Here is a 23,057-nt window from a genome sequence, read left to right on the forward strand (position 1 = left end):
TCACTCCCTTAAGTTCATGAATTTTCTTTTCGTATTATGTTGTTTCACTTTAGTGGAGAGCTGCTGAATGTCAGGCTGAATTTTTTTTTTTTTTTTTTTTTTTTTGCGGTACGCGGGCCCCTCACTGTTGTGGCCTCTCCCGTTGCGGAGCACAGGCTCCGGACGCGCAGGCTCAGCGGCCATGGCTCACGGGCCCAGCCGCTCCGCGGCATGTGGGATCTTCCCAGACCGGGGCCTGAACCCGTGTCCCCTGCATCGGCAGGTGGACTCTCAACCACTGTGCCACCAGGGAAGCCCTAGGCTGAATTTTGTTTGTTGGTTTTCGTTAGTTTTTGACAGAATGACTTAAGCATTTTAGGTAGGACACTGAAGCCCGTGGGACCGTGGCAAAGCTTAGGGAGAGCACAGGGCTGGCTTACCCTGATAAACTGACACTGAATAACATATGATCAGGTGAAATTAAGAGGAGCAGTATTAAAGAAACAGGGTCCAAAGAAAAATCCCGTTGGACAAGACTGTTTTTTTGTAAAAATGCATTATGAACTGATCACAAGACTTTCTAAATTTCCATTCAAATCCATACAAAATAGCAATTTCCCTGATATTAGTGATATGATTTCATCTTGTGCTCCTTGTTGCACACCGTGTTAGCATAACAGTAGCACAGATATGCATACATTATCTTATTCGTCATCAAGAACTGAAATTAAATGATACCTACCTCTTGTAGCAACTGGTAACTGTGACTGTGAAATAAAAAAAAAAAAACAAAAAAAAGCCCCCATAATCTGAGGAAGAACTAAATCTGCTACTATTATAAGCATGAAACCAAATTAATTAATTCACTCAGTAAACATTTTATTCGGTGACTATTTTATCTGTTTCTTATATGAATCTCTGCATTTTACAACACAATCACTTATTGTTTTAAATATGTAAGCTAATGTGGGTGTATATTATAAATGTAGGCAATTGATAGAAAGCAGGATGTTGCTTCCACTCTGCATTTCCTGGAGCAAGGTGAGAGTAAGGTTAGGGCTTCCTCTTTGTTCTCTGCCATAGCACTGTTGCAGATGTGTTCTAGCTAATACTTGTCTGCCTCTCCACTAGTCCATAAACTCCAGAATGTAGGGTTTGAGTTTAAAAAAAAAAAATGCCTCTGTATATTGGCATATTTTGTTTGTCTGATAGATATTTGTTGAAAGAACGAATGCATATGTGATAAAAATGTGATAAAATGAGAGCCAATTTTTAAAAGATGAACAAACCAGAAGCCAAATAAAAAAGGAAAATTGCAGGATAGTGTTGTTGGAGGAAGAGGACTGTGCCAAGGCACAGAAGTACACATGAGAGAGAGCGGCCTTGTGAATGTGCGTGTTAAACCACCAGACGGAAATATCTGTGGCCGACGAATGCACCTGCTTTATGTTGTAAGTCTACTGTGATGAAAAATAGTGATGAGAATTTGGAACCTTTTGACTACAGTCTTTTGTATATGAAAATAGACTGCTAAAGCAGTACCACTGTAAAATGCACAGTGTAAAATTCTAAAATTTTAAATTTATTACTGAGAGTTTATGTTAACCTAGGACACCTGATTACTCTCAGTGTTTTTTCTATGCATGTATATATACAGAGAGTCTAGACTGGCTGGGCAGAGCTATCTCTGGGATTGTAAGTAGGACCGTGGCATATTTAGTGCTCTGCCATTTTCTGGGTTACCATTCTACTTAAAAATCTATAGATTTTAATGGAAAAGAGGTCTTCCAATATATGTGTATTTTAAGAGAATAATTTGATGTTATTTATGTAACGTATTTTGTATTACTTATGTAAATCAATGGCTGAAAATTAGACATAATAACTGTTTTTAAATTTTCTGATGAAGTTTCATAACTTAAGGAAAAACTGTCAAACTAAAATAAATAAAAAGCCAATTTACATTAACTCAGTACTTAAATGTATCATATAAGTAGAAACAGCATAAAAATAGAGACTATACTTGAAGACACTAGCCTTTCACTAGAAATGATTTTCTAATTAAAGAAAAGATATAATGCTATTTTTGGAAAAAATACAAAGAAAGGAAGGTATCTTTAACATACACACACACACATACACACACACACACACACACACACACACAAATTGATTGCTGTCTACAGTCACAGCTGATGGTAATTAATCTATCCTGCATTTTTTGTTAATTCACTTTTAATAATCTTTGGAAGATTCTTTAAAAATACATGCTTAGAAAAATTTAGTAAGTTTTAAATTACTAAAGCTTTATAGCACATTTTAAATCTAAGAAATACAATCAACTATATAAACAGATGTTCTGACAGTTACATTAAAACCTTTTTATATAAAACTTTCCACATAAAAGCTTTCCAACATGGACAGTTAATATATTATTTTTCATTTGAATTAAAAATTCACAATGTATTTAAAACTCACATGGATGAAGTTGGTACTCTGGGATTTTGCATTTATAAATTTTAGCCATGAATTAGCATTATTACTTTAATTATTTTACTGAACACCTTTGTGAAATGAAAAAAAACAAAAAACAAAAAACCCTGCTGTGTACCGAATTAACCAAAAAAGTGAAATATTTCCAAAACAATATCTGTTAAGTTCTGGCACATCTAGGTACTTATTAATTTTTTTTAGGATAATTGAAATTTAGTAAATAATCTTGTGCTGTTATTTCCTTTGCCAGCAGTAATAGGTGCAGAGTTTTTTTTTACTAACTATGCTTCTAAGGACTTAACTTGGAAGATGAATATTAATTATCACAAGCCTATGACACTAATCTACTCAAACAATAAAAATGAAGCACAGTAAATGAGATTTCAGAAACACTAGATATGTTTCTTCGTTTAAAAAAAAAACTTTTAATTAAAGCATCCAATTTAATGTTTTTATATGGCACTTTAGTTTTGAAGGTAAAGTGATCTAGAGACAGCTGACAAAGAAATTATAACTGCAATTCCTTGGTGAAAATGTTAATGACAGCAAAATATTGTTTAATTAGATGATTGCAGCATCTGGATTAGCACTCTTTAAGAGCGATGTTCCTGTGCTTGTCTGCTTCTTCGCACTTTACAGACATTTTGTCATCTCTAGGTCATTAGGAAAGAATTTTTAATGATTTTTCTAGAAGCAAGCAGTTCAAGTTACATTTAATTAGATGACAATAATAAGCCCAACACATGCAGTAGCTAAATATATACATAATTAACCAGGGAGGGCTTGTACATCACAGAGTAAAAAAAGTAGAAAATGCTAAACAGGAGAAAAAGGTTGGGGTTGAGGAAGCTGTGCTGAATTCATTAGCCGATCATATGAAAAACAACTCAAAAACCTTTTAAAAAACCTCCCAAACCTAACGGGATCATTTACACTAAGCTATGTTAGCAGTCAATGTGCTATTTTTTTTTTTTTAATGTAAGAATGCCAGATTTTAAGTCATGTTCATAGTATTATCTAATAAGGCATAAAATAGGCATAGGCTGTATCTTTTGGAACACAATAAACAGAAATTAGGTCAACTCTGGGAATTAGAGGCTGAACCCACATTTTTAGTTAAACTCTATGCATCACTAAAAATCTTCCAAAACTTAATGTTCTTCAAAAATTAAGAAAACAAAACCCAATTGTTTCAAAATAGTTAAATTATACCACAGTACTAAGCTAGACTTTCATGCAGTTTTTAAGATCATGATTTCAAATACTATTTAATGAGATGGAAAAAGAAGAATGAACGTGTATGTGTAACAGATTCCCAAAGATTACCACACACAGAAAAAGAAAAAAACAGAAAAATCACCAAAACGTTAATTATGATATTTATGGCTAGTCTTCAAGTAATTAAATTTTTAAATTACACTTTTCTATATTTCCAATTTTCTATAATGAGTATTTATTAAATATATAAATATAACAAAAGAAAGGCCATGAAAAAAATTATGGGCCTTTAGGTATCCTTTCAAAACAGTATGTCTTCTGAATATTTGACAAGCTTCTTTTACTATGTAAAGTATCTTTACAAAACTTACATATATATAGGATAATGTGTTTATTTATATGCAATTATATATGTCACAGGAGGGTCTAAAAATCTACATACTGTATTGTATTAATACTAGGACACTGCTGTGTATGCTTTATAGAAAGTCTTATTTTTAAAAGCAATTAAAAAGGAGAAAAGACAAATTGGCCAAGTATGAGAGACCTCAAGAAATGGAGAACAAGAAATGGGTCATAAAATGTATTTCACATTTCATGTTAAAAGAATATTTTGGAGAAAAAAAGGTACATCTGAGAGGGTAAGAGAGTTACTAGAATATTTTTATTGAAAATGTGAATTTATTAAGTCACATTGACCTATATTTTTAAAAACCAGAAGCCAGAAGCCAGAAAGGGTTGCTTCATCTTCTCAATCAGATTCTATTCTATAACTCTTCTCTTTAATCCAGGAAATTTAAAGCATCCCTCATCCAGCAATTCTAGTGAATTCACATAATCATAAAGTCATGCAAACACAGAGCATAAATATTAAGTCAGTTCAGTTTGATGAGCATTTATCAAGCAAAACTTTGACCTCATAATCTTACTGGAAAGAAGAGATACAGACATAAAATCCAAGGATGCATTATCCTAAGTGCCAACATGGGTGGCATAGACAGCGCTATAGAAGATGTGAATGCTGCAGGAGATTAAGACAATTATCGTAAGGTAAATGTTTTAAGAATGTATGTGTGAGGAGGTGGTTCTCAAAGTGCAAACCTTGGACCAGTGGCATCAGCATCACCTAGGTACTTGTTAGAAATACAAATTATTGAGGCCCACCCTAAATCTACTGAATCAGAACCTGTTGGTTTCAGCAAGCCCTCCAGGTGATTCTGAGAACCACTCTAACCTAGATGGGGGGATGGTGGTTGTGTCACCCATGTCGTGGCTGGTGGCCTTCTCCAGGATTATCCAGGAGTTGCCATGATCAGAAGAAAGCTCTTTCATGCAAGGTCGTGTCTCCTTTCCAGGAGTCTGCATCCAATGACTGCAAAGTGGAGGTAATGAAGGCCTGGCCGCCTTGTCTCAGGGCAAGACACCTCTGAAGGGATCTGCTGAGGCCTTTGCTGCAATTACTCTGGGGTTCATTTTTCTCCTTCTGCCCGCTTCTACTTTCTTCACTCCCCTCACAGATGTTGATCCCAAGGACACTCTCCAATAAACTTCCTGCAAGCAAATCTCTGCCTCAGACTCTTTCTCTGAATCTGAGACCTAGGTGAACACAGTACTAGGGTCTACATTAGAGATGATAATTCCAGGCCCAGATCTAGTACTAGAATAGGCCTGTGGACAAAAGTCATGATGGTAAATAAACTTCAAAAGTTCTTCTGATGAAATACAAATTAAAAATGTCTAAAAATCGTTAATTGTTTCAGTCTTAAAAGCAGTTACAGATTAAGGCCAATGGTTGGAGGTGAAATTGAACGGTGCCATGATATCCCGAGGCAGTATGGTATAGTAAGTGAGTGAAGCTCTACAACCAAACTACCTACATTAGGATCCTGACTTCTTCACTTACTAGCTCTGTGACTTGGGCGAGTTATTTACTTCTCTGCACCTCATTTCCTCATTGGTGAAATGGGGATAGGAACTCTGGGGCTATTGTTAGGATTAAATGAGTAAATACACATAAAACACTTAGAACCATATGTGCAACACTGTAAACTGCTCAGTAAACATTAACCATTATTTGCCATTTTTTTTCTGAATGTTGATATTAATATTAAAGAACTGTATCAAAAAGAAACGATAAAACTAAACAAATATAATAGAAAGGTTTTTCCTGAATCTTGATATTAAGAATAATTAAAGAGGGCTTCCCTGGGGGCGCAGTGGTTGAAAGTCCGCCTGCCGATGCAGGGGACATGGGTTCGTGCCCCGGTCCGGGAGGATCCCACGTGCCGCGGAGTGGCTGGGTCCGTGAGCCATGGCCGCTGAGCCTGCGCGTCCGGAGCCTGTGCTCCGCAACGGGAGAGGCCACAACAGTGAGAGGCCCGCGTACCGAAAAAAAAAAATTAATAAAAAAAAAATAATAATTAAGGAAATGTTTAAAGAAGACTATGATAAGATATAATCCAACCATTTCTTGCCTTTGGATTACCCAGGAAATTAAATATAATTTGTCAATAAGAACACTAACATTCTCTCAAGAAATGATAAATCTAAAGTTTCAATCAATTGACTTATAAGTATTTATTGAACAATAACTGTATCCCTAAAACTGTGCTATGAAACAACATGATCATGTAGTGGAACCCAGGTTAGTAAAAGTGGTATTGGTACAATTTAACATCTTTATAGTTCCCTTTATTCTAGGAACCTTCAGAGTCCTTTCTTTCGAGAACTCTGAAAAGTGTTCCATTAAGAGGAGATGAATGGATATGAACAGATATATAATATTCTCCACAAATCAGGAAAACAGACAATTCTAACTGCTTCCTAAATAAGTACTCAATCGTGGCTTTGGTGAAGCTTCTCTATAATACCATCACCCGTATCTTTAATGCTGGTGCTCAGTATAAACTGGCACCCCTACTCAGAACTTCAGGATGATGGCAAAGGAAGAATTAGCAGGGATACATATATTCAGGGAGAGTACCTCAGGGTATTTATATTCATAACTTTTTCCAATTTGTCATTCTACTTCTGTATGAAGGTTCATTTTGTCTGGATAATCATCTACGTATGACAAAATTCTTAGAGTTCATTTAAAGCCCATCTTTTCTACGAGGCCTCCCTTGATTAGACTATTTCATACTAACCTTTCACTACAGTTAATGACACTTAATCACATGCTTTCTTGTATGTTCTAGATGTTTTCATATGCAAATCTTGTTCTGATAATTAGATCTTAAATGGCTAGAGCAATGATACTCAAACTGTGCAGGAGAACCACCTAGAAGGCTCGCTAAAACGCAGAGCTGGGCCCCACTCAGAGTTTCTGATTCAGCAGGTTTGAGGGGTCTGAGAATTTGCATCTCCAAGTCCCCAGGCAATACTAATACTGCCAGTCAGGGGACCACACTTTGTCAACCACTAAACTAGAGCATATTACAATGACTTCTACTTTTTATATAATGACATCGTGCATTAGATCCTTCACTTACTTTTTTTCTTTGCCATACCTGTTGTCACTACTCTAATCCAATTTTTGACTCCACATTTTTTTTCCCCCCTTGGAGTGGCTTCTGCTTACTTTCCAGTGAATTTGTACTCATATTTCAATTTTCAACTTAAATGTTGCCTGTGAGAAGCCTATGAAAAGACTATGAGAAGCTTTTCCTGTAAATGTAATGCCTTCTGGAACTTAGACTTCAAATAGCTTTGTATATTTTCTCATTATAATAATTACAGCTCTTTGCTGGAATTACTGGTGTACATGTCTGTTTTCCTGACTATACTATGACTCCTTCGAAGGCAAAAACCATACTTTGCTTTCCTCTGAAGTGTCAGTGCGAAATAGAGTGTGTGGCACATAGTAAAGTGTTCAGTAACTATTTATTAAAATGATGAGCAAGTTGATTTCATATCTAGAGTCCTGTAAGGCTCTCCTAACAGCTCTCCCTAACTTTAAGGTATTTTATTTCTGATTCATGCCATATATAACTAGCAGTTTAATTGTCCTGAAATTCCATACTGCATTGCCTTCTACTACAGAACTATACAGACTCCTGGATTCAGGCTCTTTACAGTCTGTCTCTTACCTATAGCTCCAATAGTATCTCCTATTATTCTCTGCTGCAGCCAAGATATGATACTCATGTCCACCGAACACATAACACATATTCAACTGGGAGAAATTTGTAAAGCTCCGCTCTTTTTCTTCTCCTCAAACACATTCATAAAATTTCTGTACTCTGCTTAGCTCTTGCAGCATTCACCATTTATAGCACTTATTCAGCACTTACCATCAGCTGTCTTAAAATGCTCTCTTATGCATTTCATTCACCCATCTAGTTATAAGCGCTCTGAGTTCCTAGTTCCTACCTTATACTTCTTTTTATCGCATTGTCTACAACAGACAGACTTAAATGTTTAGTTATAATCATTGTAAAGAAAATACCCAACAAATTCTTAAAAGAAAAAACCCAGTGGTCTATACATTTTTTATGTCACGAAATAAAACAGACCCCAAGTACTCAAAAGAAGATAGGAAGACAGTCAAATTCCTCTTACAACCTGCATGTTCTGGCTCAGAAACCCACCTGTCTCAAACAGAAAAAAAGCCATGTCTATACTGCTCAGGGGCAGCTTTTAGAAGGGATCATGATGTTATCTCTATCAGACCGCAATCTTTCTAGAGATAGACATAGAAACAAACTCCCAGAAAGCAGCAGGCATGAAGTGGGTGGTGGTTATAGGTGGAAGTATACCACATTGTGGGAAATGTGGCTGACATGAGTAAAAGGCAGTGAGAAGGGATGGAGACTAGAAGAATCCTTTAACACAGTGAACTAGATAACACTCCATCCAGAGGATAGACAGAGAGAATCCCATCTTAGAGTAGCAGAACCTTTTAGTAAGAATACCAGCTCCACTGGAAACTGAACTACAAATGAGGTACATCACCCTGTCTTCCAGTGTTAATTCCAAAAGCTCCAAAGGGGTAGCACAGTCAAGGAAAAAAAAATCATGTGCTTATCTATGACATATGGTAGACAATGAGTCTTGATAGATCTTTCAAGATAGATAATAGAAAAACCTAACAGAGGGAATATGGAAGAATACTGAAGAATGAAAAAAGAACATTATCCTGAAAAATCAGGTAAAGATCCATGTAGCTAAAAACAATATACTGTATTAAAGAGAAGAAAATTTTAATAGAGTTGAAATGCTTCCTAATATGCAAAAGTAACGGACTCCAAAAAATAAGTGTTTCATAGTAATATGGATTCTGGTAGTAAATTGTATTGACAAAGATAAGCAATGAATGAGAAGTAAATTGAGTTAAAGTTCTTATTTTGCGTAGGAGTGGTTTAAAATGTTGATTCATTTTTGAGTTCAAAAGGAAGAGAAATATATTTTAGAGGATTTTTAAAAAATTTAAACATATCAATATTAATTCTCTAGGAGAATTAGTAGCAAAAAGCCTATGTTCTAAATCACTAAAAAAGTAGGCAAAATTTATTTATATGGCCAAAGACAAACAAAACAATGTGAAAGGCAAGAAAATATTGAAAGCAATAGTATAATACAAGATGATATAAGACCAAACATATCAGTTACTAAAACAGATGGAGAGACTTCCCTGGTGGCACAGTGGTAAAGAATCCGCCTGCCAATGCAGGGGACATGGGTTTGAGCCCTAGTCCAGGAAGATCCCACATGCTGCAGAGCAACTAAGCCTGTGCGCCACAGCTACTGAGCCCGCCTGCCACAATAACTGACGCCTGCGTGCGTAGAGCCCGTGCTCCACAACAAAGAGAAGGCACCGCAATGAGAAGCCCACACACCGCAATGAATAGTAGCCCCTGCTCGCCGCAACTAGAGAAAGCCTGCTCAGCAACAAAGACCCAACACAGACAAAATTAAATAAATAAATAAATAAATAAATAAATTAAAAAAAGACAGATGGAAACAGATATCAAACATGGCTACTGAAAGATTTAAAGTACAAGACAGAGTTAAAACTTGAAATTCCACCTATGCTCTAGGACACAGAGTTGGCAGATCTGAGATTCTATCCCCTTCACTTTGGTAATGAAGCTTATGCTACATCATGCTGTTCACCTAAATATGCTAATGAAAAGGTTCTTTATATTTCAGATGTTTAAGTTCATTCTATCTCTATATGTAAATGTGTTAATTAAATAGTATAACACATTTCCTTTATCTCTGAGGAAGTAAATAGGTTTCTTTAAGATATATACATTGTATACACTGATATGTGAATATATATGAAATATGTCATGAAGATATATGTATATAATGGAGATGTGTCTATAAAATATAGAATAAAATTAATATATGTAATAAAACAGTTCTTTGGTTGTAGCTCTAGCATCCTATTAGCAAAGGAATTAACATTACAATATGTATTAAATGATTAAAATGCAAAACCATTTCAAGCAACTTTTTTATCCCTATTTGTTGACAAATCAAATTCTCTTGTCTATGTAATACACATCTATATCATCCATATTTAACATATGCCATAGCATCCATATTCACACATATATGAGAGATTAAAAAGAGGACTATTACAGTTATCCTTTTAAGCAATGATTCAGAGAACAGGGCTCTCAATTCATAGTTTTGAGCATTCATTCAAAAAAGAACAATGATCAGAGGTAGGCATATGCATTTATGTAGTTTTAAATTCATCCGACTGTAAAAAGTTTTTGTAGAGCCTGATTTACAGAAGTAAACTCTTTGTAATTCAACATGAATAAGGGCTTTGGAGCTTAATTTAGTAAAAAAGAAAGAGGCACTTAAATCTCATAGAGAGGTTCAGCCACTGACAACCACTGATTTAGCAGAAAAACAAAGCCACTACCTTCTCTTAATTTACAAGCATGGTACTGCTGAGGCTGATGGCAGTTACTCATCATTTAGAAACGTAATCTGATTTTATATTTCCATTTGAAGATTTTAAGAAAAAAAAAATGCTGTAACCCAATCATGCCATAATCCAGGTGACATCTGTACTAGGCAGAATCCTGTTGTTATTCTCCTGTCTAGCTGCTACTGCTGAGAATGACAAAGTAGTGAAATTACATTTTCCCATTATTATTTCCAGACACTCTCTGGCAATGGTTTGTTGACTCTAATAAACCGTCAGACAAAGCTGTCAGCAAAGGAAATGGCAGAAGGAGAGCAAGAAAAAGCCTCTTCAACAGTAAATGCACCTAAACCGTGGTACTAGCTTGTATAATTTCTGATAGCAATTTAATGTGAGTGCTTCAATATTTATGCTAAGGCTGTATTTGAATTCTAAGGCGAACAATGCATTCCATCAAGTCACATTACCAAAGATTTTTGATGAACATAAACATATTATGAGATTAAAGAATAAGATGTCTTACCTGCTATAGTATTAAGAAACATCAAATATTCGAAGTTTGAAATTTCCCTTCTTTGCCAACGCTGAGTCATGTTGGAAGATTTATAAAGCTGTCGAGGAGTGGCTAGTGATATCCTCCTAGCAATTAAGCAAACCATAACAAAAAGTCTCTTTTAACTCATGACTTTTAAAAGTCCAATAATAACTAATGTATTGATTTGATATTATTGAATTTATGGTTTATCTTTCTGAGATAAATTACAAAATATATTTTAGCTGTAGATATTAGCAATATTTGAAAAATCTGTTATAGAGAAGATATATTTATTTACTGAGGATAAACCAATATGAAAGCACCTATTGGTATAATATGGCTCCAAGTGGGTATTTTATGTCAATAACAAAAAAAGGTGAAACTAGGCTCAAAATAAGGCAAAGTAGCTTTTGAACACTACAGCAAACCTACTCCATACTACAAAGCTAGGTAGACAGTCAACAGCTTAAAGGCATTTGACTTAACCCTTATATACTTAATGCTGCCACTGAACTTTCCACGCCTGCCTCTGCCACATGTGCACAGCCTCTAACCACAAGACACCCATCCCCCTATGAGGTCAGAAACAAACAACTGGGAACTTTGAAAATGTACGAATTCATAAGGGACATAGGAATATTGTAAGGGAGTAATCAGGATAATTTGTGTAAATTATGAACCTTTGAAGGTACAATGTGTTTCTATAAAAAATAATGAAAGCTGGCTGTATTTGTAGTAGTACGATAAGGCTAACTGAGTTTCTAAAACATTCATCACTTAAAATAGAAGTTCCCAAACTTTTTGTATTTATGCCACCTTTAGGGTCTCAGGAATTTTTTCATGGCGCCCCTAGCCCAAGAGAGACACCTAACGGTTCTGTTTATTATGTAGTTAGGTCTAAATAACTGAATACTTGAGCCTTAACAACTTAGTAGCTGTTTGAGAATATAATACTCAAAAATTGAAAGAAAAATAATATTTTATTTCATTCTTAACTAACGACAATTACTTAACTAAAGGAATGTATTGCACACCTGTTGGTCACTGTGCAACTTAAACCTTGGAATCATATCTGACACCACCACCTTCAATGCCTGTTCCACGTGAATTTTCATGCAGCACTTTTATTTTTTTATTACCAGAGCAACCCCTATAAACTAGTTTCACAAAGCTAAGATGGCATCAAAAAGCATGCAAGAATGCAGTCCTATCAAATGTTGAAACTTAGAACTAACTCAAGCTAAGAGTTTGTGCAGCGTCTAATAGATGTTGTTGTGTTTCTCTAAAAAATATTAAATGCCCTGCAGTAGCCCTGAGAGTGCACTGTGACATCTCAGGGCTCCGTGGTGCTTATTTTGGGAACTGCGGACCTAAGACTATTTTTGTCACCCATGTATTATTACCATATGTTTCTGTTCACATGGGATCTTAATAGGCATGGCAGGAGCTAAGATAGATGTTAGTTGAGGTAAAGGAGGGAGGAAAGAAGAATGGGAAGAAACTTGTTATCTCAAATTCAAATCTGAATTAAGAATTTTAAAAATAATTATGTGTAACTCAATGTTTAAAATATTAACGTAATATGTTGTAGCAGCCTGGTCACATATTAACATTTTTGAAGAACTTTCCTAATTACATATATTTGAGATAATAGATCCTACTGACTCCAAAAGAAGTATGTAAGTCTAATGATTCACTTCATTGCAATAGTAAAGGGTATATATATTTCATACTTCAATTCTATAATTCAGCGTACTTTTCAATTAACTGGTGATATGATTTTCACAGGGCTACTTAGAGGGCTTCCAGATTTTGATCCATACCGGCACCACCACTTTTCAAAATTTTCCAGATACACTCTCATTCATACAACCATTTATGTTATAAACTTTTGCCTTGATTCTGACTTTGTCATGGCAACATGCTAAAATATTTTCTGAATTATCAAAGAATTAATAAACTATGTTTACCCAATTATTATTTGCTACTATTATAATTATGTGCTTAGTCCAACTTTTGTTGGATTACTATCATAATCATATTCTTGCTAATCTGACTAAAATTCTTACCTGCAACATGCTTAGTCTGCTAAAAGCAATGTATATAATAAAGTTGTACGTTTATTTGTTGACATTTTAAACCTAGACAATTTAAGAAGAAAATTGCTGATCTGGAAATAATTCTGAGCACCAAAAACACTCAAAAACCAAGACCAAACAAATCCCGATAAGGGGAAATACGAGGAATCATGGGAGAAAGTTATCATGTCATTCTTAGAGTATGCAGCGGTGAAGAAAAATATGAGCAAACGAAATGAATTTAGAAAATCAGATTACTATGAGCAAGTTCAGGGAAAGGATCAGCTTTTCCTGTTTACTGCTTTCTCTTTTCTACTATAAACTCACTGAGAGCAGGAACTGTTTTACACACTGTTATGTCCTTAGCATTTAGCAATGCTTGACCTAGGGTCTTAATAAGTGTATACTAAATGACTTGAATTATTGGACATCTATCCTAAAATTAAAAAATGGCTAAAGAGAGATGAAATTCAAAAAAAAATTAAATAATTCAATCATAAGGCGAAGCAAAATGGGAAACAGTAAATCAATAGGGCTATTCAAAGTATCCTATAAAAAGTTATATATTAGAATGAGGATAGTTGGTACATATTTGGGCTACGGTAAAATGCTTTTAGAATTGGGGGATAAGAAGAAGATAAAATTGCCCTGTGGAAAAAAATATTAAGTACCATAACAAATGGTGACCATTTAAAATCATTAACTCTATGTATGCAACCAGGTATATTCTTAGAAAGTAAAGAATCTAACTAAATCCAAAGTTTATTGATTGTAATGACTGTCTGAATAGAAAATACATTAACCAAACAATGACAATCAGTATGGAGTCTAGAAAATGGTCAAGTTTTTTGTCAGTAATTTTCTTCTGTTACGCAGGGGTAAAGGTATTGTTCTTTTGACCAATGTGGATCACTTTGATAGAAGACACAAAATAGAAATTAAGAGAGTGGGCTATGATCTTGGGCAAGATAAGTAACTTCCCTAACCAAAAATTTCCTATCTGTAAAGTGGGATAAGAATACCATTAAGAATCCACATTAAGGGGCTTCCCTGGTGGCGCAGTGGTTGAGAGTCCGCCTGCCGATGCGGGGGACACGGGTTCATGCCCTGGACCGGGAAGATCCCACATGCCGCGGAGCGGCTGGGCCCGTGAGCCATGGCCGCTGAGCCTGTGCGTCCGGAGCCTGTGCTCTGCAACGGGAGAGGCCGCAGCGGTGAGAGGCCCGCGTACCGCAAAAAAAAAAAAAAAAAAAAGGATCCACATTAAGAACATGGTTGTTTTAAGAATTAAGGGCTGAGAGCCCCTCTGCCATGAGAAGACACATCGAGAAGGTAACCATCTATGAACCTGGAGTTGGGATCTCACCAGACACCAAATCTACTGATGCCTTGATCTTGGACTTTCTAGCCTCCAGAATTGCCAGAAATAAACATCTGTTGTTTATAAGCCCAAAACAAACAAAAAAGAATAACAGGAAATAATGCTTATAAACTAAAACACAAAATATAGTCCCTGGCACATGGAGAGTGCTCAGCAAATGAGACCCATGGGTATAAATTAAAGGGGCATTCATTAGGCTATGCTAGCTTAGTGGAAATATTCCTTCTGTTCTAAATTTTTGGAATGCGATCTCTTCGGTGGGCTTGCTCAAAAAGCAGCCTAAATGATATGTGAAGTCAATTTTCTGGCAGTATACCTGCTTTGGAGTTTGATCATTTTTGTTTGTTTCTAAAGCAGTCTCCTATGGGCTTAGCTTAGAGGAAGTACCCTAGAGTTTGATAAATTCTGCTTTAAACTGACAAAACCCAATGTCAAAAAAACAAAGCAAAGAATGGATCCCTTGGTGATTTTGCCAAGATACTCTCAGCTGGAAGGCTTCTACTTGTAGGAGCCAGACATCATCGCTTTCCTTTGACAATTCTCTAAGTGTAACAGGATCTTACATATCACACACACACATATTTATACAAGTATGTGTCTATGTCTATTTACCTACCCACATACCTACCTACTTTCTCAGCTACTTACCTATCTATATCTGTGTATGCATGCATGTGTATAGTGTATATGTGTGTTCACTGTTCACAAAGTGCCTTCATTTTATGATCTCAAGACATTCGTAAAACATCTCTTTGTAAAGATACTGTTCCCATTTTATAGCAGATGAAAGTGTCATTCCCCTTGCCTTATGTTATTCATTCTTTCAACACATATGTATTGAGTTCCTACTCTATCAGGCTCTATCACTGCCAGTTGTATCAGGCTCTATCACTGCCAGTTGTATCAGGTCTAAGCCTAGATTCAGTGTTCCTCTTACCCCCATCTGCTACTTCTAAGTCTATATATCACATGAAGTATACAAAACTGAATTTTTAAGTATTTTATTAGGAAACTAATAATGAGTTGAGCCTTTGGGGGGAAAGCCAAGGGGACAACAAAAGAGTGTTTTAAGATAGAATTTCCAAACTTACTAAACATCTATTTTGTTTCCAGTTTTTCTATCAAGAAGAATGATCTTCCAAAAGTTAAAGAGAGACCAAATGTGGTTAAAAGGAAAATAATGTTCATAGAAGGTAAGGAATATAGTACAAGAGCTTCTGGTTGTTTTTAATTCAGGCCTGGACAAGTCTAAGAGTACTAAAGGAAATTAGAAAACTCTATTGGTAATCTTTGAAGAATCATGATCATTGAGAAATATGCCAGGAGGCAGATGATTTTTTTTTTTTTTTTTTTTTTTTGTGGTACACGGGCCTCTCACTGTTGCGGCCTCTCCCGTTGCGGAGCACAGGCTCTGGACGCGCAGGCTCAGCGGCCATGGCTCATGGGCCTAGTCGCTCCGCGGCATGTGGGATCTTCCCGGACCGGGGCACGAACCCGTGTCCCCTGCATCGGCAGGCGGACTCTCAACCACTGCGCCACCAGGGAAGCCCAGATGATTATTTTTTAAAAGGAAAATGTTAGGCCTATTTGTGAGTTCCTAATGTCAATTCCTGGAAAAAATTCTTGACTTGATTAAACAATTTGTAAGTACTTGGGAAAGGAAGTAGTGATTACTATGAGTCAGCTTAAATTCAATAACAAGTCTTGCAAAACTAACTTCATTTTCTTTTTTTGATAGATTGAATGCATTTTTCTTTTGACCTGTATTTTATATAAGTACTTCATTATCTACTAATGTCTTAATTTAATATTGTCATTCAGCTAGCAAATATCCTAGGCATGTGCATACATGTCAGTGAATTGGTCTTACACTGTAAACTTAATACAAGAATAGATACTTTGTAATGCAGGGTAACTCCAGTTGAGTAGCACTTAAAAAGCACCTTTGCAATTAGGCAGTGTGCTAAGTATTGTAGATTAAAAGATAAATAAGACACAGTCCCTGTCTTTTACATGTCTGTAGCCGGTTTAAGAGAAGATAGACAACGATTAGTTTTCTTTTCCATGCATGCAGTTCTCTGCCACAATTCCCAGGGACTTAATGATCTATGTGGAAGACACTGTTGCTTGTCTGTCCAAAGCCGACACAGAAAATGTATTTTTTTCAGGTAGGAAGTGGCAGGGAGTTGAGATATATTTCTCCTTGAATTCTAGGGGATGGTTTGGCTTTGTGTTCAGCATTCAGTGATTGTTTTAGGGGCAGGAAGGTGACCCCATTCTGGCCAAAGGGACCTGAGATAAAAATTGTTAAAGGCTTCTAAATATACTCCATCCTAAAACACAGAAGTTCAAGAAGAAATCCTTTGTGTCTTTTTCCTACTTGAAAGCAGTTGTGTGAAGATGTGGTGTCTGGAGCAGTGGTGGTTATTTTGTGAATATGAGGCCAACTGAGAGTCCTGACATCACTGAACGTCTGAGCCAATACTAGCAACTCCTTCTTAACTCCACATCTTTCATAAAACAACCCCCCGAAGCAAAACCCTTATTGCTTAAGCCACTTTTAGTTAGGTATTCAGTTACTTGGAGCCGAAAACCAGCTAACTGATATTAGTGATAAACATAATTACTATGTTTTCTACTTAGAATAGTATTTTTCAATAAAATAAGATTTCAAAATAATGCTTTTAAAATACCAAGATGAGAGATTTAAGAATGATTAAAATCACATCATAATTAATGACTATTAATCTCAATAAACTCTGAGAGTTTTATTACTTTAATGAAGAAGCATTTATACATAGCATTTATAAAAACAATTTATATCTTTTGTAAGATCTTCAGCAAAAATGTCTTAATTATGTGCCAGCTATAATATGCAATCAACTTTTTTACTTCCTCATTTATATATGTGTTAAATAAAATTATGCCCTATTCTGTCATTCTTAAAATAGCTGTTTTCATAACCTCTTTCCCTACAAATGACCTGCAGAGGAAGACAATTCCTTGATTTTCAAAATAATTACAGTGGTATAAACTTATTTAGATTTCCGTCATATTGAGATTGAAATATGTTAACAAACCGTAGATAATGTGTAATGTGATATAATTACCTGGCTTGCGGCAAACCATAGCTGGTCCCTACTCCAACCCGAGGCAAGCTATAGACGACTTTTTTTACTGTTGCTTGATCAGGGAAATTAAACATAACTGAGGCTGTGGTAAGAAGAAAAAACATGATTTAGAAAACCACAGGAGAGCTAACCATCAATTTCAGAAATCATTTTCAAGTGCCCTTCATGATTTATTGGTAAAGGTAATGAATCTTCATGGAAAATCAGGTTTCTGTGTAACTTTATCCATGAGAAATCTAGGATTAATGTCTTCAAGCAAATTAATTCTTTTTGTATTTTTATTTTAGCGAGGGCATATCAAAGAAAGAAATAAAACAAAAAAATATCAAGTCAGTATCACACCATGTAAATGAATAACATCCAAATACGAGCACATTTCCCTTCAAAATATTTAAGGGGACTTACTTCGGTTCGCCATAAATACTTCCAAAGCAGTGTTTTGTAGAAGATAACGCCTTGAAAATACAGCTCGTATCTCGCTGAACATCCATTTTCCATGAAGTCCCTCAGTGTATGCAAGAACCTAAAATAAATAGTTTAAAGGGAAGTGTCAGTCAGTTAAATACGTGTCTAAGACTCAGTGTGACAATATCTTAGTGCTGTATAAAACTCAGTAAATTATGAATGAATTCATGATATATCACATGATATAACTCATGAATTCATGATATATCACAATATTGTCAATCATTTGATTCTGTATATTTGCAAATTTTCTACCTTTCTAAAGTTTTAGTTGGCTCATGAAGAAATGAAGGAACAGAAAAGTTATATGTTCAAGGTGACCCTGTGACTTAAAATAGAAAACGTGTTATGCTTTTGTGGTCTTGTATATGATTGGCTGGACCACGTGGCCTGACATACACTTTTGGTTCTTTTCTAATGTCACTTTTCCTCCCTCTTCCTTGCTTAACGAAAGCCCACTTAGCCCCAAAGTGTCCATGTGGTCAACCCCAGGCAAGGGGCCATGACTGATCTAAGCCAGGGGTCAATGAACATTTTTGGTAAAAGGCCAAATAGTAAAAATGTTAGGCCTTGCAGGCCATCTGTCCTTCTCACAACTATTCAGCTTTGCCACTGTGGTGTGAAAGCAATCACAGCCAATGTGCAAATAAATGGGCATGACCTTATTTATAACAATGGCCTGAATCTGTTTCTGAGGTCAGAGTTTGTCTGATCCACGATCTAAGCTAATCATGATAAAGTTATTCTTTGCTTTTTCCAAATTCCCTTGCATGTAGGGGCAAGGACATTTGACCCAGAACTGGCTAATGAGAACAAAACCAGTCATTTGGGGATGTTTCAGAAAAGCTGATAAAATGAGTCATATGCAGCTGGCACACTCCTTTCTCTTCCTTGCTTGAATGGAGATATAATGGTAGAAACTACAGCAGCAATTGTGTAGCCATTAGAGGAAGGCCAAGGGAATCCCAGCAAGGTTGGCGCTAATATTGTTACTGAAACAGTCTCAGCAACTATCCATATCTGGACTTATTCTTCCATGATACAGATAAATCCATATTTGATTAACCCACTGCAATCAAATCTGCGACAGTTTCCTTCCTGATACACCAGTGTATTTTAACAATACATAAACACATTCTCTACTTGCACTGGTGTACCCTGTATAACCTACTACACTTATATTTGCTTCGGTGAAAGCAGAAACTAGTTACTGAGTTTTACATACATGATATTCCTTAAGGTTTGAGAACAAGTTATGAAGTCCTTTTTCACATTTCCTTTCTCTAGAAATTATATATCTCTGTGTGTATATTACATACCATATAATTATATTATAGTTATATCATCTATTCATCTTTTTATTTTTTGAAAAATCCATTTTCTAGCTCCTTAATTCAGTTTTCGTCTTTCTCTACACACTGGAAGGTTTTTGGAGGCAGTCAGACATCTGTTTAAATCATGAAACATTTTGGAGGCAGTCACAGACCTATTTAAAACTTGGCTCTGCTATTTACTAGCTATAGGAACTTGGAAAAATTATTTAACTCTATCTGATTTTTGTCACCTGAAAAACAGTGATAATAATACTCATTACTGGTTAATTTAAGTGGAGACAAGGAATGTAAAGTGCATGGCCTAGCTATTGTTTAAGTTCTGTTTATAAGTCCTTTCTGTTGAGCATAAAGTGACAACTGTTTTTCAGTTTCTACATGTAAAACTTCTTTTTATACATTTCACAAAAGGATTACAGTGACTTGCCACAATTTACATTAATACATTCTTACCTGGGTGCAACAGTTTCCAGATTTGAATTTCATAGACTAGCATAATTTTCTTTAAATGGAAAGAGTACTAATACAGGGTTGATAACTCTTATTTTGTCGGGTAGGAATAATTTTAAGACAGAACAGCCACAACAACAAAAACTATCTTTCATTATGACCATTATTTCACTTATATATGTATATTTTATATATATATATATATATATATATATAAAAAGGCCATTTGAAAACCCAAAGAGTAAAATGAGTATAATCTCAGAAAAAAGGAGAGATCTTCCCATGAAAGCTGTGTTGGCACCCTTATACTAAATCTGGTATGCCAGGAGGATGGATGGAGATTATATATATATAATGTATATTATATATAATATTTTATATATTATATTATATATAAAATATGTATAATATTTATATATAATATGCATATTAGGCTGTATACAATATATAGAGAGAGATATATTAGTGTGTGGGTATATATATAAACACACATATACACACACTAATATTATCTTTCTCTTTGGGAACCATGATGCAGTGAACATCTGACCAAGTATTCCTTTCCATTAAGCATGTTATCAGTTTATTTTACTTCTAGCAGGCAGGTGGCTCTCAAACACATAGAAGTTGGTTTGACTCCTTAAGTGCCCCATGCAAAACCGTCTTATCAACTGCGCCAGTTATCAAATTATTGCTTCCCAGCTCCAAATTCACCCTTAATTGTTTATCTTGTGAAAGTGAATCTGTGCCGTTTATTTTTCCTTTGCTAGCCGATACCATGTCGAGGTCTATCAGGAAAGGACTCTGAAGAGATGATGCAGAAGAAAGGGGTTTTTCTTCCTGGTTCTGTGTGCTCACCTAGCAGGTCCCTGCAGAGCGTGGGCTTCTCCAGTGCCCGGCTCCTGCAGTGTGTGATGGCTGACAGCACCCAGTGACCAGCAGTTTTCTCCAGTAGCCCCCTGCCCCAGACAGTTTTGTAACAGAGTGCTCTGGTGAGAACCCTCCCATAAACAGATTCACCAACTCCCTAGAGGGTGGTTTTCGGGGAAGTTCCAAAAGGCAGAGCTCCAGCGAGCTCCCTCAGCAGGGCACCAGAGTGACTTCTATACCACGAAGGGAACTATAGCCATGTCCTCCCTAACAAGGCCAGGAGGCCTCTTCTTGGGTTCAATGTCAGCTCAAAAGACAATGGCTGCTCCTCATATGTGCTGTTTCCTATATTTTTTAGAGTTCTTTTTATTTCTTACTAACCATTCCCTGTTTCTCCAATATCCCGTTATAATTTATAATTATTTCTGTTTTTATAAATTATAATACTTTCCCTGTTTAAATTGCTATGTGGCCTCTTTCTCTTGACTGGATCCAAACTGATACAGGAACTCAATCAGTTCTCCTACCACCGCTTTCACAGCTCCAGGTTGGGACCACAACGGTCCTCAGGGACCCTCAGGAGCAAGAAAAAAAGGAAACTGAGATCATCAGAGGAACTCAGTAAAGCCTGGAGGCAAAGAGTAAAAGGAGACATAATAAAATTAAAAGAAAATTATTTTGCTAGCAGCTAATAAACAGCTCAGGAGGCAAATTCCAAAAGATAGACCCAAAGGTCCAAGCTATTTTGAACAAGGGCAGCATCATCTGAACGAGTGGTACAGTCCTTACCAGAGGGGCCAAGGGAAAGAAAATTTTACTTTACAGTCACCCATGTGACAGTTCAGCTTTTGAAATCCTTTAAAGAGGCTGATAAAAGACAATGCTCTGAGATGTTCATAATTCCCTGCCGGGAAACCCAACAGAGCCTAGAGTCCTTTTGTTTTTTTTTACAGCAAGCCACCTCCTACTTTTTCTTCTTGTTTCCTTCAAGATTGATTATGGAATGAAACTCTCCTAAATTTTTTTATTAAAAAAGTTTTGGCTGGCATCCAGCTTAGAGTTATCATGTACTAACCTCCAATATCTCTTCTATGACATCACTGTGTTTGAATTCTGTGCCTGGCACTTATTTATTTTTTTGCTTGTTTTTGTCAGTCCCCTCCCTGTGACGTGAAAGTTCCATGAGAACAAGGCCCCATCTATCTTATTTACTGCTCAATACACAGAGCTTAGAGCAGTGCCTGGCACAGATGTGCTCCATATACATTTGTTTGTTGAATAAATCAGCAAGAGAAACGGACAGAGATAATACATATGGGGAAGGTTACAAAGAGATCTTACAAAGTACGTACATCTCTGACTCCTTTGCTGAACTGGAAAAAGCTTTCCAGTTTTGCCTCAGACTTCTCGTGTTTATTATCCTACTGGTGGAGGCCTTCAGAGGTCTATTCTGTCTTTAGATTTAATCAAGATCTAAACAAAGTGATCTAAATAGAATAACTGGTTTCTCTTTTCTAGTAGTTTAATCTGCACCCACAAGGAACTCTAGATTGGGTTATACCCCACCTTGGAAGACTCTGTCCCCATAAAAAGGATTCCTTCACTCTAGAGGGTTGGGCTAAGGTGTTTTAGTTCATAGACTTACGCCTCGCACTTAAGAAAAATGTATACTAAGGTGTGTCACAGAATATCGTCTGACACCTCTCTTGAGCAACAATTTTATTTCTGATAAGTAATTAGACTTTTTTTGTAGTGAAATTAATATAGATAGGATGGAATATAAAAAGTAAAAAAAAAAGATGAATGGTTGAGACAAACCACTAGCATTCAAACAAATTTTGTGATTGCCATGACCGCCTGGGACTATACCCCGAGTCCCCTTTCCTCTCCTCTCCTCATATGCAACGAGAGGGTAACCAGGAGAGAGCTCACCTACACACACTTGGCAGCTCGTGGAGGCTTAAAGTAGAAAGCTGTTAGACTGGAGGCAGAGTGATCGGTTAGGACGCTCCTTCGGGCAAGTGATGAGGAGTTTAATCAGTTTGTATACGCTTCAAAAGTGCAAAGGAATATCATTTATAGTTGATTAAATACTGAGTTTATGGCATGTTTATATAAAAATCTGGGCATCAAGCCTACATCTGAAATATGACCTGATACTATAAAATTGCCTGTATTTTATTTATACCTCTACTAGTTACATAGTGTTCTGTAAGTTTCAGGACCTTCTATAATAACTC

At 36.1% G+C, this 23,057-nt stretch overlaps 1 protein-coding gene across 4 annotated transcripts in view; it reads right to left on the reverse strand.

Moving 5' to 3' along the window:
• The window catches only part of NBEA (neurobeachin), a gene marked incomplete at its 5' end in the record, with an annotated part of 629,414 nt that overhangs the window by 102,262 nt on the left and 504,095 nt on the right, over window positions 1–23,057 (reverse strand). For all 4 annotated transcript variants that reach the window (XM_082675501.1, XM_082675500.1, XM_082675503.1 and 1 more), the window contains 3 exons: window positions 11,100–11,215; window positions 17,681–17,783; window positions 18,107–18,224. In XM_082675501.1, coding sequence (XP_082531627.1) covers window positions 11,100–11,215; window positions 17,681–17,783; window positions 18,107–18,224 — 337 coding nt within the window. The remainder of the gene's footprint in view (window positions 1–11,099; window positions 11,216–17,680; window positions 17,784–18,106; window positions 18,225–23,057) is intronic.

This window comes from Grampus griseus, assembly GCF_964374135.1.
Source record: "Grampus griseus genome assembly, chromosome: 18".
Lineage (NCBI taxonomy): Eukaryota > Metazoa > Chordata > Mammalia > Artiodactyla > Delphinidae > Grampus > Grampus griseus.